The 11033-nt window shown below is 45.8% G+C and overlaps 1 protein-coding gene, 1 long non-coding RNA gene and 1 pseudogene across 2 annotated transcripts; 2 read left to right on the top strand and 1 right to left on the bottom strand.

Moving 5' to 3' along the window:
• The first annotated feature begins 497 nt into the window (after nt 1-497).
• LOC136189867 (uncharacterized) lies at nt 498-867 on the top strand. Its single transcript, XR_010670468.1, has 3 exons — nt 498-543; nt 592-681; nt 737-867. It is a non-coding gene; the product is annotated as an uncharacterized lncRNA (long non-coding RNA).
• Nucleotides 868-4027: 3160 nt separating this feature from the next.
• On the top strand, nt 4028-6304 carry LOC136189835 (NXPE family member 3-like). Its single transcript, XM_065977862.1, has 5 exons — nt 4028-4122; nt 4181-4351; nt 4554-4616; nt 4671-5360; nt 5420-6304. Exons 1-5 carry the CDS (start codon nt 4101-4103, stop codon nt 6190-6192), a joined length of 1719 nt encoding a protein of 572 aa, XP_065833934.1. The 5' UTR covers nt 4028-4100; the 3' UTR covers nt 6193-6304.
• On the bottom strand, nt 5226-8838 carry LOC136189857 (armadillo repeat-containing protein 7-like; annotated as a pseudogene).
• Nucleotides 8839-11033: the final 2195 nt, after the last annotated feature.

Here is an 11033-nt window from a genome sequence, read left to right as displayed (position 1 = left end):
GTCAGGATGCCAAGGTTTGATGAAAAGAAAGATAGCCACTGCGGAATTACAGTTTCGTAATGTAGAAAGTCGCTGGTCATTGCAATCATTGACTTGTTATAGTGGTGACGTTTCTGAAGCATAAACATCAAGGAAAGACGTATCATAGAGGGCTTCCAGAGATCATATATGCTTCCTCGAATGATTGTAGAGTAGAAAAAGAAGACCAAAGGTACCAACTCTTCAAGAAGGTAGCGCAGCAGAGCATATTCTACGTCCTTGCATATTTTGAAGACGTGCAAAACTTCCTCTCTTATCATTAGCCAGCCTCCCATAAGGGCCGCCAATAGCGTGAAGACTCGCTGGAAACTCGGCTTATGAGGAAGCACTTTCTTTTCTCCAAATAGGTATTTATAAAGCTCTGAAAAAAGAAAGCTATTAATAATATATGAATAAACTGAAATTTCTTACTTTCAAAAACGGGATGAAATAAACGTATGACATTCTCTGCAGCGTTGAGATATATGTGAAATGGGCCAAGTATTGGAATAAGGGAATGATAAGGTGAACCGTCTTCACTCTAAAGGAAAAGATTAGATGTCAATACAATAGAGCCAGTTGTGATCATACTAATGCAATGAGCCTTTTTTGGGAGAAGAATGTAGGCTAGTCACCCAAAGATGGCAGAGCAAATTTCTTTAGGTATTCTTTTAGAATTGGGTGCTGCTTTAGCACTACATTTATCACTTCTTTGTAGTCGGCTGCGGAGTGCAATTGATGCTCCAATTCTTCAAGGACGCAGATGCTTTTGAGCGAATCTAGCTCACGTCGATCAGGATTGACGTAGCATCTAATGATCACAATCACGCAAGGTGTTTTTATACTTACAATTTTCTAGTACAGTACCTTAAATTTTCTAGACTTAAACCAACGTCCGAGAGATCAATTTCTTTATAGGACGGTGGTAGAAATTCCAGCCACGTTTTGCCAAAAATGGACGGGAGGTGAAGCTCGAAGTAGTCTAGTACTCGCCCTTCATAAAGCAATAACGTTTAGTTTTCTGGCAACAACCTTGATTGTCATAGGTACCTGTATTTACCGCGCCTCTAGGACTGGCATCATTCGGCCAATAGTGAATTGGTTGTGAAGGCAATGGAATGCTGCAGACAGTAGAGTGGACGTCAGTCAGGCACGTGGCCATGTGAACAGCTGAAGATGTTTCTGCGGTTGTGGGGCGTGGGATGGTATGAATGGAGTGGTAATCATCGATTATGAGTGTTGCTAGGTGACTGTTATTCACTGCGTCCCGAAGAAGTTTGCTAGCAAGGGAAGAGTTATCCATGCTGAGTGATTTTCTGTATCGACGTATCGTTTCCGGGTGCCCACAAAAGCCCAGCACCCTTCCGCATTCAAGACCAGCGTTTGAACACCCTGACAACGAAAGGTGCAAACCAACGTCACTTAGAAGAGATGAGTTTCTCTAGAAATATATTATTACATAAGTTGTGAAAGCTTTAGGAATGGAAATGATACCTGATTACAAAAATATGCCAACCGATGCAATTCTCCTACTACTCTTTGCTTTCGTAAGTCTTCTCTCTTTTCAGATCCAGTGTAATTTCCTGTGATTGCCTTCTCTATTATGTCGAACAATCCCGGAGCATGAAGCCGACAAAATTCCTGCATTTCACGGACGTCGTATAGCTTTCTGGCGTCTGCAAAGGTGCAGAGTGCCTGCTGAAAAATTGTAACTAGTTGTGGATAAGATTCTGAAAAAGCACATTAGCAATAAAGTTAAGGATTTGTGTAATGGTACCAGCTGCGTCTCGCATCTCTAGTTCGGATGCTAGCTCTTCATTTTTCTTTTCTAGTTCCTGAATTTTATTTTCTGCAGCACGAAAATAAGCATTTTTAGCAAGAAGGTTAAGGTGGCAGGATAAAGGTCATGTTACCAGCTGCGTCTCGCTTTTCACTAGTCTCTTTATTTTTCTTTTCTAGGTCTTCAATTTTATTTTCTGCAACACGGAAGTAAGCATTTTTAAGCAATAAGGTTAATTAAGTGGAAGTCACCATCCGCTTCTCTCTGCTCTAGTTTCGCTCTCAGCTCTTCATTCTCCTTCTCTAGGCTTCGAATTCGATTTTTGGCCACTCTTAGCCTGTCTTTCGTATCCTTCAGCTCGGATTCAAGCTCTTCTCTTTCCGGTCCATCTTAGATAAGGTATAATTGGAAACTGCTAACTTTATCAGTGGCAAATCAGTGTCGTTACTACCGTCGTCTGGTTCCTTGTTAGCCTGAGAGGTGGTGTCAGGCTCAGCTTTAGGTGCTCTTTTTGGAGGCGGTCGGTAGGATCGATGTTCGAAAACGTCCGGCCGCGAGTCGACTTCTTCAACGTGCCGTCGGCACAAATAGCTGACGATGTCGCCAGCGAGATCCTCCAGGACCGGTAAGAGCCTCTCTGGGCACGGACGTAGGCCGCCTGAGCATGCATTCGATTCGTCCGATATCGCGCATCGCTGGTATTCGAACAGTCGCTCGTTCGCGTGCTGAAGGCACAGGCAAGTGTCGCTGCGAAACCCTCTCTGGCGTGCCAGCTTGCCCGAGTACACCGAAACGATGCCGAAACAGGAGGTGCGAGTCGATTGAGCGGCGCGAGTCATTGGGCCTGGGTCTAGAGCGCAGTGGAAAGGCGAAGTCATGGTGGAGCGAAGTCTTCTCGAGGGGAGAGCAGGCGAAGAATGCTTTTTCGCGGGGAAATGGCTGGTTTAGTACGTATTTTTCGCGGCAAATCGAGAAGGTGAGACAAATTTTGTTTCATTGAGTGGGAGAGGGAAGCGCGAAGACAGCTATCATCGCGATCAGCGCGATTTTTTTTTTTCGCGATCCCTTCGAGCGCGTCTCCTAAAAATTCGTCCCCCCCTTATCAAAAATTCGTCGATCTCATATGAAAGATATTTCTTTTAAGCATGGAATTGTAGTGGTTTCGACCTTATCAGACTAGGAGTCATCTTATCCGAGAGCGTTTTGTAAATGTGTCGCTAATAGCGCGCCATTCCGCGCAGCTGATTGGATCCCGCCTAAACTATTCACACATGCGCAGTGAAAGTTGGTCCTGCTGCCCAGAGCAGGGGGGTCGTTCGCTACCGCGCGTTAGGTCGTCCGAAGTTGGCTGAAACTTCGTCCTTTCCTTTACTAGCATATCTTTTTTTTCTTTCCATCGCTTATACGCAACAAACCAAAGTTGCGCTACATCATTTTTATTCACTACGCGTCTCAGGCTAAGGAGATTTGAACGCCCGCGCGTTTGACGGTCGAATGGTCGAAGCTTTCCCCTTGTTCATATACGAATTCCAGCTTCTTTTTAGAGTTGAAGCCTTCTTTTATCAGATTCATTCTTGTGTCCGCTCTTCCATGGCTTTCTTTCGGCTTCGCAAATAACATAGGCTGCAGTACAGTGCAGAACCATTAATTTTCGTTCTTATCTTGAGAGCTAAGGGTCTAAATTACATGGACAGGCTACTATGATTCGGCTACAGAGACGCAGGCAGAGTTTAGAGAGAATTCTTTTTACTCGGAAGTGAAGTCGGAAGTCAAGCAAAAAATCATGCAGTTAGGTCTTTTTCTACAATCCCAGAGCGAATTCTAGTAGGGCAGAGACGAATAACATTGAAACAAGGCACGACGTGATAGGTCCTCTTACAAGCAGCCATTACTATCGTCTGCAGGAACTTAGCATTGGAATATCTTAGCAGGAGAGATCGCAGCAAGCGGACACAAGTTGTGCCCAAGCATTTATGTCACTAGCGCATGCGTTTAGCCTAAAAGTTTGCGAAACTAAAAAAGTGTAGAAGAGCTACGGACACCTAAAATGTCGCGACTCGGATCTCGGAAATGACACTGCGAGTACGATCCAAATCTCGGGGATGAAAGCAACCTACATAAGATGCATATGTTCAATGCTAAGAAGCCAAAAAGAAGTCGTCGTTAGAAGGAAACGCTGTTTATTTAGTTGGGCGTGGCTCTAACGCGCGGTAGCGAATCACCCCCCCTGGGCCCTCCCTGGGCCAGGGCCCAGAGGCAGGGGCCTCCCAGAGCCTAAATTTAGCGCTCTGGAACGGATCTGATGGCGTCGAACTCCCGCCTGCGTACGTGGCATTGGCCCGTGGCCTTTCGCCTCTCGATACCAAAGGCTTCTTTCTTTAGACAAACGCAACTGCCTCTTCGTCGTCTTCCTATCCCAAATGCTTTTACTAGTAATTGTACTCCTCTTTTCAGCATCAGCCATCGATAATAAATCGATGACAATACATCAACCGCCAATCATGAAGCTGCAAGTGAACGCCAGTCGTCCTGACTCGAAGTTGTCAGTTACTGGTATGCTTTCGTTTTTTCGTCGACCCAGTGTAGCTGTAGCTTCAAGGTCATTCTTCTGTGGTTGGGCGAGTACATTTTCTTGGGAACTGCATGCATGGGCGACGCGCGGCGGGGCCCCGCCGGCCCGTACACGTTATAGCTAGTCTTTCTACTAGTACATACATAAACTACCGCAATCCAACGAGTCGCTTTGTGCTTTTAGAGCCAGAATTTAGGTACGTCGGTCAAGAAGAACTTCGAGACCTGTGTCAAAGTGACGTTGAGCGTGAGTCCTAAATAGAAACTGAATCATTGTCCTTTGTGCAACATTATATTTCAGCTGTCGAGACGAATCCTTCCAAAAGCTACTGGCAACTTATAACGTCAAATCCTAAACAGGGATCACCCATCTATATTCGTCTGACCGTTAGATCAAGCAACGATAAAATTAAAGCAGGTGGCGGCGAGCTTATCTACGTCAAGATGACATGTAAAGTGCCTTCTGCCACTCAGTTTGGCAAAGTCTACAATTTTGACAATGGTACCTACCTTATTGAATTCAATCCCAACTGGGCGGGTGAAACGGAAATTCAAGTCACAATGTTTTTGTCGAGCCGAGCTGGATATTTCGTTCGACATTACGACGCCGTCAACTTTGCTTTTGATTGTGTGTACGAGAATACGACAACAGATGAACTGCACTTTGCTCACAAGACCATGGGTCCATTACGATCTAGTTTTATTAAAATGAAAAAGCCGTTTGGTAAGTGTCGGTTTGGAACAAAACCGTTTCTTGAATCAAAAGAAGAGTGCGGTGTGAGTGTTCCGCGTCACTACTGGTACGGAACTTGTGCAAAACCAGACGACTCTTCATGTGATCAAATATCATGGTGCTATTACAACAAAGCGATGTCTGGAACGGAAAATTACCTTCGGAACAAAGGAATAATCACTTCAACTAATGCTCATCAGACAATTAGAGAGAAAATGACAAAATTGGAAAAAAGGAGCATTGTCATACATAAATCAGGTGAATACTTTAACTAATGTAATTGAAGACTTACACAATATTATTATTATTGCATCTAGATGTTGCCACTCCGCTGCCTTCTGCTTTGTGCTCTAATTTCTCTTACATTCGTCCACAAGGCTATTGGCTTGGAAAAGTCTACACAAACTCTCTCTGCAATGCACAGTGTGACTCTATTCCATTGATCAAGAACTGCCTCAAAAACAGTAAACTACTGTTTATTGGTGATTCGACGCTGCGAATCGTTGTTGATGAAATTCGTTACATATTGAGAGACAAAAGGGAACCTCTTTCTCCACTGATGCACTTCCAAGAGGAATTTCCGAATCTTAACTTTTCTGTCTGGTACACGTTTCACGGTCTGCCTATTCGTACAATACATTCACTGCATTTCTCAACCACAAATTGGACGTCGGACATTCTTGACGACATTGGCTCAACGGATAAGCTGAGAGAATTTGATAACGTTATATTCAATACCAATCATCACTTCATTTCCGTCCCCACCGAAATGTTTAGACTAAAAATGAAGGACATATCTGACGCTCTTGACCGTCTTTACAAACGGATGCCAACAACAAGGCTTGTCTACGTTGCGGCAAATGCAAGAGGAGCTTGGTCTACTACGCAAAACGATTACAAACTGCGCTACTATAATGATTTAGCTAGGAAGTTTCTTGAAGGAAAACCGAACGTCGTATTTTTGGACATTTGGGAAATGTTCTTGGGCAGTCCGCACAAACCCTGTGTACACTATCCGCCTGACGTTATTCTTGAAGAACTCAAGCTGTTATGTAGCATTTTTCGCCCTAAACGTGATTGCACTAAATGATCGAGTAGAATTCATTGGTATGTTCAGTGTTGTGTTTACTCATTTGCTGCCGACTCACACTTTGTGTACTGTGTCTTTTGTACTTGAACAAAGGAAAATGCTCAGCGATGAATAGACTCATTGAATCGGCCAGAAATATCGTCGCAAGATTGCAAAGCGTCGGCGGTACCAGGCGTGAAAAGAAGCCCAATCGAATCGTTATACGCTGTAAGATTATTCGAAGGTAATGACATCAGAGATAATATATGAGAAGGGCAGGGTACATGTATGGCTTGGACCTTGAAAAGTTTGTCCGCTTGGCCTTTCGCTTCTTGATACCGAATTAATGCTTCCCTTTCTCTAGGAAAACCGCCAATCTTTAATTAAGCCAGCGAAAAACGCCAGTCGTCTTGACTTGAAGTTGTCAGTTACTGGTATGCTTTCGTTTCATCGACCCAGCTTCAAGATCATCTTCTGTGGTAGGTCAAGTAAATTGTGTTGGGAGGCCCCAAAGCATATTAGAATGGTCAAATTGTTCTATTGCATAAAAAAAGAGGCCGAGAGCGCGTTCAAGCATGGATTCATGGTTCAAGCGGCGAAGGTGGGAAAGGACGGATCGTAGGCGACGTTCGCTAAGTTTGTGACGATTTGCTCCTTCGATTCTTGCTCCTTCGTGTCTTTCTATTCGTTTACAAGCGATTGAAGGTACTGGAGGCATTCGGACGCGTGGAAGTCTTCATATTAGCGAGTTCCTTCTGGTTAGGTGTTTTGATTAGCTGTTCGAAAATAGCCTCGCGCATGACGTGATCATGCATTCCGGAATGTGGATAAGAGAATTAACATGAATCTTTTAGTCGATCTCCTTTCACTACGTAAAGAACGATGCCGGTCACAACGAGACCCAGGACGAGTCCACCGAGGCCAGAGCCAAGGCCCAAAAGAAGGTGTCTGCACACTATTCAATATACTTTAGTCCACAGCTTTTTGACTCAAGTAGAGTTACCTTGACCGTCTCCTTCATTCGCACTTGACGTCGCTACACGACGCAAGCAAGTCTACGAAGACATTCGTTCTAATTTTCGTATCTTACCAATCGTCTGCGTATTGCTGATTGTGAAACTGGAGTCGTTGACAGCGCTGTACACGCAAAGTGCACATTGGTAAGTTATGCCTGACTTCACCCCCGTTCCCAGGGTGAATTCAGTTGGGAGAAATTGGCGAGATTCAAAACGAGCTGCCACGTAGATCGCTTCGACAGGCAAGTCAGGAGAATACGATCTGTTTCCTTCGTATCCCTCAAAATTTACAATGCCAGAGAGAGACGACGCGGCTAAGACGTCAATTTGGCTAAGCAAGAACGTCATTAGGTAATGCTATAGAAAAGAGGGAGAGCAATACCCAATTTCCCCGTTCTCTTCTGACGGTTCGATCAAAGTGAGCGTCGCCGTAGTTCTCAAGGATCAACTGGTGGCAAGTAAACTTCGAAAGGACCTATAGGCAGAGATTAAAAAATGCGTAGGCTAGAAAAATCTGACCAAGCGTCTCGTCAGCGTGAGATGGAGACGAGTGGAAGACAAATAGAACGAAAATGAGCGATAGATGAAGCATGACGATTCCTCCGGCTCGGAGAGGACAACTGAGAGGCGTAGTGCGGAATTTCTAGTGCTCGTTTAGACACGCCCACGAATCGATTTGACTGCAAGTCCCCTTCTGTCCCTAATCCAACCAACCCGACGACTTCTTTCCCCACGCATCGCACGTGATCGCAGCGAATTGGGACGCACGTGAGACTCATCGAATTTGCCGGTCGCGAACGACGACGTCGGTCAGAAATATCGTCGCCAGATTGCGAAGCCGCGGATTAACCGAGTCGGCGTATCTGAAACGAGGGATGCTCTGAGCGAATTTTCGTTCGCAAATCGAATTATTCTAAAAAACCTGGTCACACATTCGACGACGGAATCGGACTCAATCTGCGATCGGATTGACGGCGACGGCGGCGGTCGTGATGACGTCACGACGGCCAATTGTATCAGAGTTCCTAGTGCCGATATGACGGTCTCCTCGTTTGGGCTCGAGAGACCGTAGCGTGCGATTCGAACGATGCCGCCGTTTTCGGCGATTCGATCGCGATTTTCGGGATCGACGCTCGCGTTGCAGAGGCCGCCGAGACCGAATTCGACTAGGCGATCGTGCGGCTCGGTTAGGGCGTCGAGAAAGAGGCCGAGAACGTTCAAGCGGCGAAGATGGGGAAAGTTGGACGGATCCACGGATTGTAGAGCACGGATTGATGGATCGTAGGCGAAATTCGCTAGGTTTGCGACGATTTGCTCCGTGTCTTGATAGGGTACACAGTTACGAGCGACTGAAGGTACTGGAGGCGTTCGGACGCGTCGAAACGGCTGCCTTTTCGCTTCCTCGACATTCCATTGGGACTCGAAAACTGGTAAAAAGCCCACCGCGAAGGGCCCCGCGAAGGGGGCACACCAGGGCTCACCTAGCCTCGGTTACCGATCCTTGGAGCTATTATCTCTGCTTGGAGCAGCCAGGAGAGGCACAGTGGCCGCTGGGACACCCTAAAATTTTAGTTACTTTAGGGAGCTGCTCAATGACTTCTCCTTGGTTGAAACAGGGATATCTTCTATTATGGAGCCGACCACCAGAGTTGTACGGGTGGAGCCCGTATAACGGCGGAGGGAGGCTCTCTCAAACGTGATCTTAGGAGATCTTAGGGCCGGAAGTGTCTGTCTGTCTGTCTGTATGTATGTCTGTTCGTCACGCTCGGTATTGTGACGTAACTTAAAAACCCGTTTTTTCGTACAGCGCATGCGCGACATGGGGCAAAACGGTGACCCGAAAAAGGCGATTTACGGCGCGGATAAAGCGTTTTTTCTTTCATAAACGAAAAAAATACTTAGAAACCCTTATTTCCAATTGATCTGTGCTATTTTCCGTGTTATAAATGCCCTGAGAAACCGAAACGACGGTTTTGATTGTTACGCTCTGACGTCACAATCTAAAGTATCCACTCATGTACAGTATGTGGGTGGGTACGTACGTACGGGTAACAGGAAATATGACCCGTACACATGCATCCTCCTCAATACACACAGAGCACACTACAGAGCACATTATCAAATAGGGCTTGTGCACGTGACGTCACAGGCGACGTCACAGTCTATTTCTCCGTGTTTTCGGCGAAATACCACGGAATAGGCGCCGAACGACGCCTATAGCATGCTTCTATATATCTTATGGTGGTTACGCGGAAGAAAGGTAGTATCGCGCAAATAGAGGACATTTTCTGAAAGCCTAACGCGCGTCATGCCCAAGCAAAAAGCTGTGACGTTGACTCTGACGTCACTGTGCACAAGCCCTATACAGTACGTCAGGAAAGCGCCTAATTAGGAAAACATTGCAATCTTGCAAGTATTTACAGTATGTAGGTAGGACTGAGCTGTAGTAGCTAAAACGGCTGTAATGACCACGTGAATATGTGACAACATAACTTATGTTGTCATAACATAGTGTGATGTAATACTTTTTGACATCACACTATGTTATGCACTCGCGTACGGTAAGCGGTGGGAGGCTCTGCATGATGGCAACACGGTGAACACCGGGCCATCATTCTCTAGTGGAGCCGACCACCAGAGTTGTACGGGTGGAGCCCGTATAACGGCGGAGGGAGGCTCTCTCAAACGTGATCTTAGGGCCGGAAGTGTCTGTCTGTCTGTCTGTCTGTCTGTCTGTCTGTCTGTCTGTATGTATGTATGTCTGTTCGTCACGCTCGGTATTGTGACGTAACTTAAAAACCCGTTTTTTCGTACAGCGCATGCGCGACATAGGGCCCAAAACGGTGCCCCAAAAAAGGCGATTTACGGCGCGAAAAAGGGGTTTTTTCTTTCATAAACGGAAAAAATGCTTAGAAAACCATGTTTCCAATTGATCTGTGCTATTTTCCGTGTTATAAATGCGCTGAGAAACCGAAACGACAGTTTTGATTGTCACGCTCTGACGTCACAATCAAAAGTATCCACTCATGTACAGTATGTGGGTGGGTATGTACGTACGGGTAACAGGAAATATGACCCGTACACATGCATAGGTCCTCCTCAATACACACAGAGCACATTATCAAATACAGTACGTCAGGAAAGCGCCTAATTAGGAGAACATTGCAATCATGCAAGTATTTACAGTATGTAGGTAGGACTGAGCTGTAGTAGCTAACGGCTGTAATGACCACGTGAATATGTCACAACATAACTTATGTTGTCATAACATAGTGTGATGTAATATTTTTTGACGTCACACTATGTTATGCACTCGCGTACGGTAAGCGGTGGGAGGCTCTGCATGATGGCAACACGGTGAACACCGGGCCATCATTCTCTAGTATCCCTGGTTGAAAGACCACGGTTATAGTGAAGGACTATAACCGTACAGGACCACGGATACTAGAATCATAGATGTATGAGAGAGGGATTGGCAACTCCCTTAGTCACGTGATATATGTGCGTAACTAAGTGTGACTCGTCAATAGGTAACTTCATGCATGGTAATTACACTTTCCTTTTCGGCATAACCGCTGAACGTGCAGCAGTTTTGGACCGCTAAACGTTGCTCTAACGCACAGTAGTCGTGCGAGCTTAGTCTCTTCGAGATTAGCGATGACAACAGAAGTTTTTGTCTTCGAACACGCGACTAAGAGCATGCGAGTTTAGGATCATCCCCTGAAACACTGCTCCATAGCAAATAAAAGGAGAATCGCGAAAAAGGACACTCGAAAGCAGAAGTGCGTAGGAGAATACTCGCCCCCCGTGTACGCGGGCGAAGATTACGGCCCAGACACCCCGGTC

Source organism: Oscarella lobularis, chromosome 8, assembly GCF_947507565.1.
Source record: "Oscarella lobularis chromosome 8, ooOscLobu1.1, whole genome shotgun sequence".
NCBI classification, from domain to species: Eukaryota; Metazoa; Porifera; class Homoscleromorpha; order Homosclerophorida; family Oscarellidae; genus Oscarella; species Oscarella lobularis.
This window is presented reverse-complemented; position numbering and strand designations above follow the sequence as displayed.

Excerpts from the sequence above, each read along its gene's own strand:
- LOC136189835 (XM_065977862.1), top strand. The coding sequence starts at position 4,101 with ATGGCGTCGAACTCCCGCCTGC. Across the intron at positions 4,123-4,180 it reads GGCGTCGAACTCCCGCCTGC|ACAAACGCAACTGCCTCTTC; the intron begins GTACGTGGCATT and ends TTCTTTCTTTAG. Across the intron at positions 5,361-5,419 it reads CATTGTCATACATAAATCAG|ATGTTGCCACTCCGCTGCCT; the intron begins GTGAATACTTTA and ends TATTGCATCTAG.